Source organism: Colletes gigas, unplaced genomic scaffold (assembly GCF_013123115.1).
Source record: "Colletes gigas isolate AHSC1104 unplaced genomic scaffold, ASM1312311v1 Colletes_gigas_Sc00005, whole genome shotgun sequence".
Lineage (NCBI taxonomy): Eukaryota > Metazoa > Arthropoda > Insecta > Hymenoptera > Colletidae > Colletes > Colletes gigas.
The window spans coordinates 7,051,572-7,067,916 of record NW_025106634.1 but is presented as its reverse complement, the minus strand read 5'-3'; the positions used below and the strand labels follow the sequence as shown (position 1 = coordinate 7,067,916).

The 16,345-nt window shown below is 31.2% G+C and overlaps 3 protein-coding genes across 3 annotated transcripts; 1 reads left to right on the top strand and 2 right to left on the bottom strand.

The window, feature by feature from the left end:
* Nucleotides 1–2,767: 2,767 nt before the first annotated feature.
* On the bottom strand, nucleotides 2,768–9,322 carry LOC122395125 (serine/threonine-protein phosphatase 6 regulatory subunit 3). The gene is made up of 18 exons (XM_043392483.1): nucleotides 8,806–9,322; nucleotides 8,133–8,212; nucleotides 7,918–8,069; nucleotides 7,712–7,833; nucleotides 7,350–7,520; nucleotides 7,051–7,229; nucleotides 6,809–6,922; nucleotides 6,587–6,722; nucleotides 6,257–6,409; nucleotides 6,062–6,175; nucleotides 5,926–5,990; nucleotides 5,636–5,834; nucleotides 5,440–5,541; nucleotides 5,208–5,308; nucleotides 4,925–5,006; nucleotides 4,692–4,851; nucleotides 4,093–4,498; nucleotides 2,768–4,021 (listed from the first exon to the last, which is right to left on the bottom strand). The coding sequence occupies exons 1-18, from the start codon at nucleotides 8,863–8,865 to the stop codon at nucleotides 3,874–3,876; spliced, it is 2,544 nt and encodes an 847-aa protein (XP_043248418.1). The 5' UTR covers nucleotides 8,866–9,322; the 3' UTR covers nucleotides 2,768–3,873.
* LOC122395126 (kelch domain-containing protein 4-like) lies at nucleotides 8,957–12,017 on the top strand. Its single transcript, XM_043392484.1, has 9 exons — nucleotides 8,957–9,073; nucleotides 9,394–9,729; nucleotides 9,846–10,016; nucleotides 10,104–10,339; nucleotides 10,411–10,577; nucleotides 10,637–10,786; nucleotides 10,849–11,067; nucleotides 11,147–11,500; nucleotides 11,578–12,017. Exons 2-9 carry the CDS (start codon nucleotides 9,616–9,618, stop codon nucleotides 11,739–11,741), a joined length of 1,575 nt encoding a protein of 524 aa, XP_043248419.1. The 5' UTR covers nucleotides 8,957–9,073; nucleotides 9,394–9,615; the 3' UTR covers nucleotides 11,742–12,017.
* On the bottom strand, nucleotides 10,553–15,931 carry LOC122395124 (valine--tRNA ligase, mitochondrial-like). The gene is made up of 17 exons (XM_043392482.1): nucleotides 15,713–15,931; nucleotides 15,434–15,626; nucleotides 15,122–15,368; nucleotides 14,813–15,041; nucleotides 14,556–14,735; nucleotides 14,351–14,475; nucleotides 14,014–14,276; nucleotides 13,707–13,935; nucleotides 13,513–13,635; nucleotides 13,325–13,432; nucleotides 13,098–13,257; nucleotides 12,750–13,018; nucleotides 12,466–12,678; nucleotides 12,285–12,396; nucleotides 12,029–12,207; nucleotides 11,822–11,948; nucleotides 10,553–10,681 (listed from the first exon to the last, which is right to left on the bottom strand). Exons 1-16 carry the CDS (start codon nucleotides 15,798–15,800, stop codon nucleotides 11,859–11,861), a joined length of 2,808 nt encoding a protein of 935 aa, XP_043248417.1. The 5' UTR covers nucleotides 15,801–15,931; the 3' UTR covers nucleotides 10,553–10,681; nucleotides 11,822–11,858.
* Between the last annotated feature and the right edge of the window lie 414 nt (nucleotides 15,932–16,345).

Here is a 16,345-nt window from a genome sequence, read left to right as displayed (position 1 = left end):
TAACGTAGAGATAATGTGTACAGATCTGCAACAAGAGAAAGCAAATGTTGGAAGTTCTTGTTCATCTGATAATGGTACAATCGAAGGGAAGAGATCAAAGCAAAGGTTGAATGTAAAAGGTTCTAAAACTTCAAAGTCATCTTATTGTAAATTTGTTACAAATAATAGTAAAAAGGGAACAAAACCTTGTAAAACATATTGCGAAGATTTGGATTCCACATTATCTGCTGATATAGGAGATTCATCTTTTATTCAAACTTCACAAAAATTTAATCCTGACTTATATAAAAGGCCATATGCATTCACGAGATCGGTTAGCGAACGCCGCGGAAAATATGCAAACAAGGGAAGCAATATAAATCTTGAAGTTCAAAACTTAGACGCTCTCAAAGAAAAGTTTGACACTCCTGTTGGAATCGAACAGAATAAAATATTGGAAAGAGTTACTAAAAATATTTTTGCTTCGCAAGATAAAGGTACAAAATTTCAACATTATGGTCTTATAGATCGTAACATAGGTACTGCAAATACAATATGCAATGTAGAAGATGAAAACAAGTATTCCTATCTTAATTTAGAAACAGGCAATAAGTTATATTTGCATCAGAAAGCGATTAGAAGCTCGAAGGACAGGCCAATATCTTGGAACGAGGAATCAAACGAGTGGTTACAAAAAAAACGCGAGGCTTATAATATGATAACGAAAAAAGTATTGCCGGAGGATGTCGAGGATAAAGAAAATCTTAAACACAATGTAAAAATTAATAAGTCTGAAAAAATGATTAAAAAGAAAGATATTAGAAATAGAATACTTACCATATTTCGTTGATTTAAAGGTATTATGAAGAACAAAAAGCAAAGTTAATGAAATATTGTAAATATACGTGATAGTTATACATAAATAAAAAATACGTTTGTATTAAAACTTCTGTAATGTATTTGTATATATAAAATTGTATTTTTTTATTACCTGTAAAACGAAATCATAATTTAATACTTTACTGACCGGTAGCCGATTAATCGGCTTTTTGGTCCCAGCGGTAAACACAGCCGGTGCCAGGAAAGATCTTCGATCGAGCGATCGGTGAAAAGTGCATAGAATGCTGAATCGCGATCGGTAGGTAAAGTGTTAAGTAACTGAAACAATCTTACTAATTCTCAAGAAGTACATAGAAGAGGTTTATTTCTTCATGTAAATTACATGTATAATAATATCACAATTATTTAATAAATTGTATTTAGATGCACTAATGTATTAAAATTAAATTATGGCCAAGATGGAGCTTCTCCAGGTTTCAATTCTTTTCCAAATAGGGCACTTTTATCCCGAAATAAAGTCAATCTTTCTGATTCTAATCTGTCCATCCACCATCCAAATGTGGTTGCAGAACCTACAGCTAGAATAGTATGACAGTACATTTTAAACAAATTCCTCTGTATTGCCATTTTAATTATCCGTCTACAATTTGTGTTGTGCAGTTATGCTTCTTTTCCACTTTCGGGTATGATTCCAATCTGCATAAATGGCACATGCAACAACTGTGGGAAATGTGATCACTGCCCAGTATCTTACAATAAAATTTTTGATTTTTCCCATCAAACTAAAAGAAAAACGAAAATTGAAACGTTTTATTTTAATATTTGATTACATTATTTATGCATTTTAAGATTTTGTAGAATTGATTTTTATATAATACGTTACTTTACATAAGTATAAGGTTCAATCGTATCTAAGATACTTAAAAGTAAGAAACAGTGAAGCGTAAAAGATACTGTTATGACTGTACGATTTGATTTATTTTTGTAAAATACACTTTTTTACAAAAATTAGTAAACACGGATGGAATGATAATTAACCCTATAAAAGGTTAAGGTAAAAAGTGTTCTGCGTCTATATAAGTCTCGAGAAATAGACGGTAACTCTAAATAAAGGAACGTATTAAATTAGAATCAATTTTAAACACTATAAAGTAGCATTAAACAGATTTATTATTGACAATCCTACATCTTAAAATAACAAACCTTTGTGCTGCAGTGCACTATCGCACACCAATGTTACGGACGAGACTGTGACGTAATCGTGATAAATACAACCGACACGATCCAGAACAATCGATTGAAATAAATTTTCTACACGGCAGAAATATTATAAAATTATAGTTTATGACCTACATCGCTTAAACATATTAATGGAAAGTAATATCAAAAGAATGATTTGTATTTTATAGAAAAATTTAACCGATTGGAAATCTAATCAATACTTGCCTGTTGTTCGTAAAATGAAACACTGACTGCTACTTAAAATCATTAATTCTTAACATTTAGTTGTTGGGATTTCGTTTAAAGATTTAACACATATTCGTATAGAGAAATAAGAAAGAACCTAGTTATCATTTCGAATGTTTTATTATGAGTGAACAGTTATCTTTATACTTGGCTAAACTGTGTACTATAAACTATATTATAATAATTTCTTTGTTTACATTCAAATGTTATATTTAAACAAAAGAAACATTTCGTGAAGAATCGAGAAAAAATTAATTTAAAAAACCTGACATTTCGATTTTCAATCACGATTACAAAATTCGTTCGTCTATCAAGTGGTTAATTAAAAATAAAGCATGCTTAACTACACGGTAGTTGGTAAATATTTATATTAGTAATGATTTAAAGGGGAAACAAAATACGGTATTATGTTCATTCATTTCCGATTGTAAAGTGACATCGTATTTAATAATGTTAAAAAGATTAAATAATAATATTGTTCTTTGAATTTTGAACACTGCTTGTATTTATTAATTATGTACAATATTTCGTGTACGGTACTATAAACACATTACTATAGCAAAAACTCTTAAGGCAAACAAAATTTTTCGAATAACCAAGGAACTTAATTCGTAAAACTCCCTTTTAAAAAACTATACACATATTAACCAAAGCATACACCACATTAAGTTCGGAACCCTGCAATTTAATACTATATCTTTTTGGAAGATCATTTTGAAAGACTATTAATGTTATTTTTTACTCTTATAGAATTTTCTTACTGGAATGCAAATAAAGTTATTCATTGAAATACTTCGATTACATTACGTGTGTATACATTGGCTGAATATTATCATCAACGTAATAAAAATACATAATTTTCCTTTCTTGTTTGTATTGCATCGTTGCACGAGCATACATTTAATTAAACGATAGGCACTGCATATAAGTACCTTTGCCTTATCGAACGAAGAAGCAAAAGCACCAGTTATTTATGAAACATCATTATTTACGGTGATTTTTCTTTAAGGAGCCTCGTATCGATATAATTTAAAACATTACATGTATATAACGGTATGTAATACTTCTGTAAAACCAAGTATCGAATGATTGGGGGAAAGTTCGATCAATCGCAACTACTATTGGCTCTGTCTTTGTACAAATTATACTTTTGTCTACTTTATCGTGCTAAACGTCGAACACGCAACAGAAAATATTTGTGACCGTCAGATTTTCATATCAAGTACGTACAAATAATTTAAAGAAAACCCTTCGTAAGAATGTTCATCGAGAATGTCTGGAAAATTGTATTTCACGTAGATGTAATACCTACAATCAAAACGTTGGCGGTCTGAGAACGTACGCAAATACATCAAGTAATACACTAAACATAGTTGAGCGTCGATGAGTTTTTTTTTTTTTTACTTTTCATTCCGTATTTATACTTTACTGTAAGTTGTAGTTGCTCAGACGCCAATGCAATGAAGCACAATTAATGTGATCTAATGAAAATATAGGGACGTAATATATACTCTGATCATTCGTACAAATTTATACTGATATGATTTCCATTGTTCTATTGCAATGCCGTATTCAAGAAATAGCATTTCATTTGGCATCTGGTGGTGACAATACAGCTTCCGATGATGCATTGTTTAAACTGCATGAGATTTTGTTATCGTTCGAGGATTTTTCATTTTGTACCACAGTAGTTGCAAGCTCTGTATTTATTATGTTCTCTCCACACGTGATTTCTCTAAAACATGTAATAAATATTTTTTTATTGCGGGACAATATTATGCGTTTCGTTATACACGGTTCGCTTACCTGGCGTTTAAATTTTCGCTTGGATTTGCATTTCTATCAGCAGTACAAACAGAAAATAGACTATCCTCGATACTTTTATGATTTATATTCGTTTCAGTGTGCGAAGAAGTACTATCGACAGAATCTTCGACTTTGACATCATCTGCTCCGATGGCTTCCGCCGTTACTTTACTTCCCACTACAGCTTCCGTTTTATTTAGATCCGCCGATGTGTCCGGTGGCCCTTTTTTAATTTCATCACACAATTTGTTATCTACTATCACAGTATTCTCTACACTGAGAATGTTTTCAAAATTATCAAAATTTGCCCAACCAGTAGGTTCAACTGTTTCTGATGGTGCACTGTCCCATGGATTCACCTCCGGAAGTGTATTACCGGTGGATAACGGTTCAGTTGAATCCCATGCTAATACAATAAATATTAATACAGCATTATACTAAATTACAAAATCGTTTCGACTAGTTTTACATCCGTATAAAAAGTTTTATGTAATATATAATTCATGTAATATATAAATTGATAAAAATTAATCTACCTCATACAAGGAAAAAAGGACATTTTTTTTAAGGCGAAAAAATTATTGTTAAATAGATAAAACCTTCGTCATCCTCGTCGAACGAATTGGAATCATTATGTTGTTGTTTTGTGGACCAGTCTTGTTTATCTACCACAGTTTGAAAAGTAAGTTCACCTTCGTCGCCCCACTCCGCTCCTGCGCTACAGTCTTCCAAGCCGACGTTTTGTTTCTCTTGACATATCTGCAAAGAATCATTAATATTTTATGAATTTGATATATCTAAAGTACGAAATCTTTAGTTACACTGTCTGTACCTTAGTGAACATATCTTCTCTCTCTTCATGATCTTTTTCACTGAGAGTAAAGGCCATCGTTGTTAATTGGTCAACTGAGTAACTATAATAGCACTTTGTAAAAGGAGGATATTGCAAAAAGATAATACTATGCTACTTTCTCCACTTTTATCTCGATGTTTTAAAATATCAGAATCTATCGTTTTCTTTTTTTTTGTAATAATAAAAAATGTGTTCACGCGCGCGTTTGTAATTGTCTAGTATTAGTAATATAATGTGCATGAACATGTATTAAATTACTTACTGTAGATCACCTTTACTTTGATTGAATTCATCGTCGTAGAATCCAAAATTTCCAATACAATCTGGCTGTTTTATATGCTGTTTCAGGTAACTAGCGTAATACTATTCACGTTACGCAATATTATGTAAAATAATAACTTGTTATAATTCGTCGATAAAATTTGTTAGTTTGTAACAATCTATTATATTTTTCTTTTTTATAGTTTTATATAAATACATAATACAGTACTAACTTGTTCAACACGATGAACTTCAAGGAATTCTTCTTGAGGATAAGAATTATAATCGTCTGGATTTTCGCTGGAATTATTTATGAATGACTGGGTTTGTCCACACTAAAAATTCACATCATGAATTTACCTCAAGTAATATTATAAAGTTATAATTTTAAATAAATATGAATTTATTTATACGAAAGTTTAAACGTACCAAAAGAATTTGATGAGTTTTATTAATCTTTGCCAATTGCGTATTCACAAGGTTTTTCCATTTATTAAGACACTCGGGTGATAAGTTAGCCTTTAAAAAGTAATCTAAATCTTCGCTTTTCTTACGTTGGTTAACAATGTTATTTGCAATATTTATCAAATGACCCATGTATCCCTGCCTGATTCCATTTTCCATATTCCTAAAATTTAATAGTAATTTGCTAAGCAAAGTTTTCACATTATCACAAAATGAGAACGTATATTATGTTTTTCAATTGCTGTTTAACATACTGTTTACTATCATTTTTGTCCCATGCTTCTAAAATTCGATCTATTAATTTGCACTTGATAAATATCTGAAAATTTTTTTAATTATATCGATCAAATTTATGTTTTCTTGTACTCTTGTTGAAACAATGCTACTTACATTAGCATAAATAATGTCATTTGTATCCTTAAAATCACAATTAACAGCTAAAGCCAGGCACAACTGTACTTGAGTATGTAGGAAATTATTCCATGTGTATGTAAAAAATAAATCCTTAAGAAACATGAAAAAAAAGCATATTTGTTTAAATACTAGATTTCCTTAATGCATTTCAGTATCTTATATTGTACTTACCAGTAGTGTTTGGAATGTTCCTAATTCTACTAAGGTCTCATAAATTTTTACATTTTCTGTTGTCATTAGTGCTGTGAATAACTTTGCTACATGTATACGCGTATTCCCTAATGGGCACTCTAACATTCCAGCAGTTGTTTTAACGGGAGGTTTCTATGATAGAAAAATAATTTTATAAATAACTCGGACGTCCGACGTTTGATGATTAAATAACAAAATCAAGATACGCTCGACACACTCGACGCTCGCTTCCAAGATTAGGTGGGGATAACTGCGGACGCTTAAGTGGGCACTACTGTATGTACAATTCTCTATAGCACTTATACTTACATAGGGTGGGTCTAATAAAAGTTTGTGAAGTTGTTCTAGATAACGCAGGGTCGCGTTTGAAATTTTTATACGCTGTTCATTGTCTGTAACCTCGTCTCCGATACCATTGCCTTGAACATCTCCCTCGTTTAACGCACTAAACATACAGAAAATACGTTTCACTAATATATTCACTTTCTTCTAAAACGTCAAAATATTTAAATAATAATTTATAGTCTTTACTTGTTAGCTTTTTGGCCTAAAAGTGTTAGAAGTACTTGAATTCCTCCAACAATACTACTCTCTAGTTTTTCTCCAGTTAAGATGGTTTCTAACAACAGGCTCACAGTGTCTGCTCTGTGAAAAAAAGGATAACTTGTTGTAAAGAAACGTACAGTAACTTTTTTAAAATATCTTACAACCAGCAATTATACAATTTATGTTCATTTAATTTTATATTTTCTTTTTTCTTCTCTTATACTTACGATTCAAGAGTCTTTAAAATAGGATCTGAATCAGTTTGTTTTGTGGATGTACGTTGATTTTCTCTTGTTTCGGTAATCATATCACAAAGTAGTTGTGCAGCATTTGCATGTTTACTCGATTCAGAATTAGGTGATAACAACTTCACCAGTCTTTGCACTAACTGTTGACTATCTAACCACTGTTGAAACAAGTATGTATATAAAGTTTTAAATAAAACAATCAAATTACTTATATTAATTGTATAAGCAAATCTGAGCTCATTATAATGCTAAAAGGATTTGAAACGGTAACTCCTTACATTTAATATATTTTGTCGCATATCATTGCCTTCAACCTGAGTGACAAGTTTCAGTATTAAATCCATAATTGCAAAGGTTTCCAAATGTTGTAAAAGTAAATCGACGCATGTTTGACGACTTTTTAAAAATTCTATTACCTGTAAACAAGTGAACTGATACGAATACCAGTTCTAAAAAAAAAAAAATGAAACTGTAAGATTTATAGACCAGTCATGAATAATGGATAAGAATAATCGTTTAGAAATAACAATATATTTAGTAGTAACGATTATTCTAAAACTGTAAATAATATCATTTCAAACTATATATTTTATTATCTATATTAAATTTCAGTAAATTTATTACACTGGCTTATAATCACCTGATCGGTTTTACGAGCAACAAGTACTCCAATAGTCTTACTAAAAAATGATGCCAACAAAGGATTTAATGGCTGGTCCGTATCGATAAAGGAATAAAGTTTAGCCAGAAGTGTTTCATCCCCTAAAATATAACTTACTTTAATCTCTTTTTATTGTATGTGTATTGTATAAGTCTACTTAATTGTATACTGGTTGGTTCATGTACCTGCTAATTTCTCATTTAATGTTGGGACATCGCAAGTTAATAGTTCGCAAGCTACATTTGGATATTTGTAACGCCAACGTTCCTCTATATCTGCTGATGGTTCTTTAGTTGTAAGCATTATCAATTCTTCCATTACATCGGGTCTTATTAAACTACAAGCAATATCACATTAGAGCAATATAGAATTTGTCAAAATACATTTTAATCTTACTTACTAGTCGACAAGTTTTTTATTTTGGCTTCTACATTCTTGCAAAATATCTTCTTCATCCATCAACTCGTGCAATGTAATACCCTATAATCATAAGTAGGATTAAGTCTCTTGTTTGTGATAATATCAATAAAAATTTCAAGACTCAGAATTATCAATAATTTCTTATATGATAATTTCTTACATCTGAATGGAGTGGTTGTTTTTTAGAATTTACAAATATGTAAAGTCAAATTTCAATGAAAGTCTTCCTGTATCGACAATTGAAAAGAAAATATTTAAAACTTGGAACATTTCAAAAGCATAGTGTGGCTCTTTGAATGATATCTATCACTGTGCTTTTTTTTTTTTTTAAATATTTTCTGATGACAAAGCAGTTTCCTTGAAAAATCTTTATTAACAAAGAAAATTGAAGGTGTGCAAAAGTAAAAATGAATTGTGTAAAAATATGTATACGTATGCGTGTGTATATATATATATTATATATTTTATATATATTTATATATATTGTATATATATATTTATTATATATATATATTTCATTGCCATGATGTTACCACGAAATATAGAAATCAAGTAAAGAAAGATATAAGCTGAAGTCCCAACGAGTTCTTAAAATTTGCAAATTGCTAGTCGTTAGAATAACACTTCTATCCGTGTAAAAGTGGTTTCCTTACCTCCTTATTGAGCAGTGCCTCGATATGAGGCGATGACACGTGATTATTCGCCCAAAACATGATGTGATCGCGTATCACGCCTTTACTCGTCTACGATACGATTAATCAGACGCGAAAATAATCACAACATTGAAGTGGTGGCCACTAAAAAAATAACGTAATACTTCGCGAGAGGGAGAGCCTACTAACATTGCATGGGCACGTATTGAAGCTGTGACGACGCCGTGAAATAATTGCAGCGACAATTGTCGGCACTGCGAAAGCTAAGGTAACAAACAAAACCGTTTTTCCTTCCCCCGAAGCAGAATTAGTTTGAAAATGTCACTTTTTCTCCAAAAAGCAGAAACACGAAAGGATTGTTTTAACTTTGACGTTTGCTGCGAAAGCGATATTCCACAATCGACTTTCGACCAGGGAAACGCACCTTATTTCAGAATATTCGATCTCGAAACTTAGAAATTTAAGTATGGTTTACATACTGGACAAATAAATGAAAATTCTCCTTCTCGTAATGCTGCAAATTGAGATTCGAAGAGATTCGACGCTTCGAGTGAGAGAATTTTTGAAAATGTGAATTTTTTTTCACAGGAAGGAGAGAATTAGAAAAAATATTTATAAGCAGATAACTTGCGAGCGTTAGATTAAAGATAAGATTCACGATCAGTTCAAATATCTTGTTTTTTTTATATTTATTCGAAGAAACGATTGGTCGGCGTGTTATTTTCAAGATTGCTCCTTTGAGCAAATTTCACGCAGGGCGCAAAGATTTAAAAGAGCATCGTTTCGTCTTTAAACAATTTGTTCCGTAATATGGGTAAAAAGGATAAGAATAAAAAGAAAGTTAGCGGCAGCGTTAAGACGGCGCTAAAAACTGAAAAGAAATTGAGTGCTAAACAAAAAAAGGAATTAGCTGCACTCGGTGAGGTTAGTGAAATGTATAAACACGGATGGTAGTTTTACAATAATAATGAATTATATGTATAAATAATGAATAATAATGAAATAATAACGAATTCTTTCTTTCTTTTTATAAATTTTAGGATGATATAGAACACGTGATTGCCGAAATCGAAAAGGAAGAAGCCCGAAGACAACGTGTTATTGAAAAGCTAGTTGCACCACCGTCTCGACGTGTAAACTTTACTTTGACCGCGCATCCTTTTAAAGATGAGCTTATTATGCTCGGTGGAGAGTTTCATGACGGACGCGCGGTAAATTAAAATATATTTTGCTTGTTAAAACAAAATAATTGCTAATTAAAATATATTTTAGTATTCTAATGATTGCATTTTATTTAGACGGTCGTTTATGGAGACATGTTTACATATAACTTGAATAAAAATGAATGGACCATTGTAAAAGCGCCAGGTGCACCACCTCCTCGCTGTGGTCATCAAGCAGTAGCAACAGCAACAAACAAAGGAGAGTTATGGGTCTTTGGTGGTGAATTTTCTAGTCCTTCAGAATCACAATTTTATCATTACAAAGATTTATGGGTCTATCGAATTGGAGACAAAAAATGGGAAAAAATTTTGTGCGTATTATACCATTTAATGATTAGACACAGAAATTTTTTTGTCATTTAGTTCTGTTTATCTTTTCCAGATCATCTGGTGGTCCATCGGCTAGAAGCGGTCACAGAATGGCACATATAAAAAAACAGTTGATAGTTTTTGGTGGATTTCTTGATAACTTAAGAGATTATAAATATTATAACGATGTGCATATATTTAACCTTGATACATACGTTTGGCATAAAGTTGAACTATCTGGTAAAGTTATGATAGATAGAAAGATATTTTTATTAGAAATATATTTTACAATATTTTAGGTGTTCCGCCGCTTCCTCGATCTGGTTGTATACTATTGCCAACACCTGAAAATAAACTTCTTGTGTATGGTGGTTACAGCAAAGAAAGAGTAAAGAAGGATATTGATAAGGGTCTCGTTCATAGCGACATGTTCCTAATGACGTCCGAAAGTAAGTACATAGTTTATTTCATAATGCTTCAATTTTAAATATTATTGAGAATATTATTTTAGAAAATGATGAAACTGGTTTAAGATGGAAATGGATATCCGTAAAGCAATCAGGAAATAAATTGTCGCCGCGATGTAGCACATCGGCGGTTTTAGTTCAATCAAATGTAGCATATTTGTTTGGCGGCGTTTTTGACAACGAGGATAACGAAGAAGAACTTAATGGAACATTTTATAACGATTTGATGGCTTTAGATTTAGAAAAATTTCAATGGCACAGTGGTAAGTGCGCTAGCTACAATGGTACTTTTTTAAATGACGCGACTGAAGTCCAATGGATGTTTTTATTTAACTGGTTTAGTGACGTTATCTGGGGAAAAAGATGTAACTGCACGACGTCGAAGAAGAAAACTAAAAGAAGATGGTAGCCAAGAAAACGACAGTGAGGATGAAGATGAGGATGTTAATGAAGCGCAAAAATCATCTGCTCCTATTGAATCCACAATCGTCGACGATGACGGAATATTCACAGTTACAATAGGTTCGACATCAGCAATTACTACACATAAGAAAGAAAACACGCACGAGGATGTATTTGTTCCATGTCCCAGAATAAATCCTGGACTTGCTGTGAAACACAATGTTTTGTATCTGTATGGTGGTATGTTTGAAAATGGTGACCGACAATATACACTCAATGATTTATATAGTTTGGGTACGTATATTATTATAATTCAGTAAATAATATAAACACGTATAATAATAAATTACTAATATTCTATTTATTTTCAGATTGTCGCAAATTAGATGAATGGAGAACGATAATAGAAGATGATTTATCTTCACAAACTTGGTTCGAATCGAGTAGTTCAAGTTCGGAGAATGAGAGCGCTGATAGCTGCGACGAAGATAAAAGTGACTCGGAGGTTGAACATACGGATACAGATAAAAATTAATTTCTGTATTGCATTATAAAGTGTGAGTATGCTCCGAATTTTTTCAGTTTTAGTTTTAAAAAAATAATCAATATGCCAACCTGAAATATTTTCGAGCACAACTGTGGTTTATTTCATTTACATTTCATCTTGAAGTTTCAAATTGCTTTCGTCGTTTGAAACCCTCTTAATTGAACGTTCTTTGATCGTGTTCAAAACTGCAGAATCCTATAAAGTAAGTGTACATGTATAGCACACAGAAATGATCACAAAACTAAATTAATACATGATATACATCAAGAATATACCTGTGAAATAAAAACAAATGTACAATCAGGAGTGAACTGAAAGCATGTACTATTTTCATCATGCATATAATTATGTTTTTGAAATACACAAATATTATGCAACCTGCATCCACCTTTAATTAAATTTATGACTTCGTTATAGAAATTAAAATTGTCAGGGTTACTAATTACGATATGAACTGCAAGAAAAATTTCTTCTTAATATTTTAACAAAGTCACATACATATTTGATATATGTGTACAAACAATTAATTACCCATCGGTTTTTGTATTCCTTTTATACCACCTGTAAGACTTCTAATTTCAGATACAATCATTAATACTGCGTCGAATCTTTTATGTAATCTATAGTCCGCCCACTTGCTAAACTGTAATAGTCATAGTAAATATGGTGGTAGAATTTTTAAATTTAGTGAAGGGTGAACAAATAATCTAACCTCTTCCGACGTTGGATATGGTGCTTCCATTAAGGATGGCACTGATAAAAACTCTGTAAATTTATCCGATAATCTTTTGTATAAATCATCAGCAAGGTATGGCATTATGGGAGCAATTATTCGTAGTGAAACTTCGAAGCATGTTCTTGTACCATATGTGTGACTTGTAATAATCTCTGAATTGTTACTTTGAAATCCATGTTTTACTGCTTCCTACAGGATATTAAATAGAGTGTAGAAAATTGTGTATTACACAAAAGCAAATTTTTCTTTCATAATCTTACCAAATAATAATCACAAAATGTGTAATGTAAAAATTCTCTTATGGATGTAATAGCTTGATGAAAATCTCGTTGCATGATCGCGTTATTAACAGTGCTGACCATTAAAGATAATTGACTTAAAATCCAACGGTCAATAATTGACATGCTCTTTGGTTCTTGGTACTCCCTTCCATTGGTCATAAATAAGATAAATCTGCCTGCTTGCCAAATTTTGTTACAGAAAAATTTATTTGCTTGGCATTCCATTACATCGAAATGGATTTTTAAATCTATTCAATTAAAAAGTCAACTGTAATTAAATTTTATTTAATTGAAAAGAGCAAACGAAATGTATTAACGTGTACTAACTTTTAATATTGTGACTGCATAATGTCACGCGTAGTGCATCCACGCCGCATTGTGGTACTCCATTAGGAAACATTTTTTTATTTGCAACCAACATTCGTCGCAATTCTTTTTTTTCAAGAATGCCCATATTATGATTTTCTTCCATTTGTATACTTACTTCCTGATTACATACAAATATTTAATACCAATAAATGAATTACTTAAATATAATAACCATTAACACTCACATCTAAAGTAGCACCATTAATGATATTTTCTGGTGAAATGACATTTCCAATCGATTTGGACATTTTTTTCCCATGGCTATCACATAACATACCATGCAAAAGTATCTCCTATGTGACAACAATTTTTAAATCTCTATAAAGAAACAATTTTAGTGGCGAGGATATATTTAAGAATAAGAAAATCGTACGTTAAAAGGTAGACGACCGGTCAACTCCAATCCTAACATGACCATTCTTGAAACCCAAAAGAATAATATATCATATCCTGTTTCCATTAACGTTAAAGGATAATAATTTTTAAAATCTTCCGTCTAAAAGTACATGTTTCAACATACTGTGACAATGATATCTTATTCATTATTTAATCATTATTACATTATACCTTCTTTGGCCATCCTAGTACCGCAAAAGGAATAATTGCTGACGAAAACCATGTATCTAAAACATCTTGGTCTTTATGTAATTCTAAATTACATCCATATGTGCTTTCCGCAATGAGCCGCGCATCGCTCTCAGTCCGAGCTATTATCCATTCAGCTTTATCACCAACTGTAACGTAATAAGCTGGAATACTATGACCCCACCATAGTTGCCGTGAAATGCACCAATCTCTAACAAGAGTAGTATAATCAAAAAATGGATATTATAATTAATCTTTCTTTATGCATCTTAGACTGTTTTCCAATTACCTAATGTTATTTAACCAGTCATACCATGTTTGTTTGTGAATAGAAGGAACTATATTTAAATGATTCTGTTCCACAGCTTCTATCGCTTTTTGCGCCATACTTTTGGACTTGACAAACCATTGTTCTTTCAATATGTATTCTATAATATCTCGAGATCGTGAACACCTCGGTATGCTCACATTATGATCACAAACACTTTGTAGGAGACCTCTATTCGACAATTCATTTAAAACTTTTTCTCGTGCGATAAATCGTGGAAGACCCTAGGATATTTTCAAATTTAATGTTAGTCACAATAATTATAAAACACAATTGTTTACATTGAACATTATTATACCTCATATAAATTTCCTGCCTCCGTTATGTTTCCGCATTTATCAATAACGTCGATAACGTCTAACTGATGATTTGTAGCAATTATATAATCTAAATGATCATGGGCTGGTGTTATTTTTACTGCTCCTAAAAGTATCTTTTACAATCACTTATTATTTAAACTAAAAGAATACTTTAATATCTCCCGATGATTGAAATATACGTACCTGTGCCGAAATTTCTATCAACCGAAGGATCAGCAATAACAGGTATATAAGTATTCCTCATAGTGTGCCAGACATTTTGGCCAATATACTTTCCATATCTTTCATCATCCGGGTGAACAGCAATTGCTACATCACCAAAAACAGTCTCTGGTCTAGTTGTTGCAACTATTATTTTATCTTCTAAAGAAAAATATAATTTTTTATAAAATAAATTAGATGCAAACAGCATGTAGAATTTATAGCAAAAAAATTATTACTTGAATCTTTGAGTGGATAAGCTATATATGCTATTTCACCAAATGTAATCTTCTTTTTATATCCTGGAACTGCTACTTCTGTTTTTTTATCAATATACATATAGTCTACTTCAATATCTGATATTGTACTTTGCAAAATAGGAGACCAATTGACTAAATTTTTTTTTCTATATAGAAGTTTTTTTTCATTTAGAGTTACGAATGCTTCTACCACAGTATCATTGTAATTCTAAAATTTCAATCAGTCATGAATAATTTGTCTTGAAAATTTAAGATACCTAGTGTATAAAAGAAAATTTTATTTATTACCTTACTCATTGTAAAATATTCTTTAGACCAATCCACACTGGCACCCAAAGCTTTTAACTGAGACTTTATTTCATTCTCCTTCTGATCCTTCCATTCCCAAATATATGAAAGAAATTGTTCTTTTTCTATATCAGACTTGACAATGCCTTTTGTTTTAGAAAGATGCTTTTCTATTATTAATTGTGTTGCAATTCCAGCATGATCTAAACCTGGTATCCATACTACAGGGTGGCCCTTCATTCTATACCTATGTAAAACACTGTCAACAATTTCAACTACGATAATTAAACAATGAAGACTAATGAGAAATACCATCTTGCTAAAATATCTTGAATTGTAACAGTTAATGCATGCCCTAAATGCAATGTTCCAGTAATATTGGGAGGAGGTAGTAGCATTTTCAATGTTTCCTTATCACTGGGTTTAACAGTAAAGTACTTGTTCTTTTCCCAAACATCATACCATCCATTTTCTACGTCTTTGGATTGAAAAACCGGCGGATAATCTAAAGAAAAAAGTTCATCGATTGCAATGTTTTATTTATAAATGTTCATTTCGAAAGAATAAAACTTGAATTGCGTATCGTTTTACCTGACACATGTTTAGTCAAAATAGTATAGTAACAATATTTACAATAAAAATTAATACGCAAACGATCGCTTCGTCGTACGATATTCATTATAAATTGGTAAACAGTACTTTACGAGTTCGTTTGTATACTTAAGAAAATATAACCAATAATACGACTAACACTAAAGTACTGATTTACTGTAGTTAAAATTAATGACGATAATCCGTCTTACATCAATCATATATCATTATTTTAGCCGACAACATATTTAGTAAAAAATAGTAAGTGTCTATTTATTTAAGTCAAGTAAATTAACTTCGCGGTTTTTTTGTTGTTCGCGTTAGGAGACATCGAATGCTTAAACTGTACTTGGATTCCATTGAACAGTGGTTCTCAATCTTTTTACATTGCACTTTATTTAAATATACAATAATATTCCATCTTGAAATGATTTAAGAAAAAATCGTAAAGTTATTTTAATGGTATTTTGAGCAATAAAATAATTCACCTTTATAATATGTATACTTTACAAACTGTATACTAGCAATAAAAGTTTTTTCAAGTTTAAATAAACATTATTTACACTTATACATACACATATATATATATATCTGTACAATATCTATAAATTTTAAAGTGTAACAAAACATTTA

Bases quoted from the DNA above. Each gene is read 5' to 3' on its own strand.
- LOC122395125 (XM_043392483.1), bottom strand. From the start codon at position 8,865: ATGTTTTGGGCGAATAATCACGTGTCATCGCCTCATATCGAGGCACTG. The intron at 8,213-8,805 runs GTAAGGAAACCA...TTATGATTATAG, and splicing joins AGGCACTGCTCAATAAGGAG to GGTATTACATTGCACGAGTT. The intron at 5,991-6,061 runs GTAAGTAGCATT...AAAAATTTTCAG, and splicing joins ATGACATTATTTATGCTAAT to ATATTTATCAAGTGCAAATT.
- LOC122395126 (XM_043392484.1), top strand. From the start codon at position 9,616: ATGGGTAAAAAGGATAAGAATAAAAAGAAAGTTAGCGGCAGCGTTAAG. The intron at 10,340-10,410 runs GTGCGTATTATA...TATCTTTTCCAG, and splicing joins AAAAAATGGGAAAAAATTTT to ATCATCTGGTGGTCCATCGG. The intron at 11,068-11,146 runs GTAAGTGCGCTA...TAACTGGTTTAG, and splicing joins AAAATTTCAATGGCACAGTG to TGACGTTATCTGGGGAAAAA.
- LOC122395124 (XM_043392482.1), bottom strand. From the start codon at position 15,800: ATGAATATCGTACGACGAAGCGATCGTTTGCGTATTAATTTTTATTGT. The intron at 13,636-13,706 runs GTATAATGTAAT...ATGTACTTTTAG, and splicing joins TACTAGGATGGCCAAAGAAG to ACGGAAGATTTTAAAAATTA. The intron at 12,208-12,284 runs GTAATTAATTGT...TTTTTCTTGCAG, and splicing joins AGGAATACAAAAACCGATGG to TTCATATCGTAATTAGTAAC.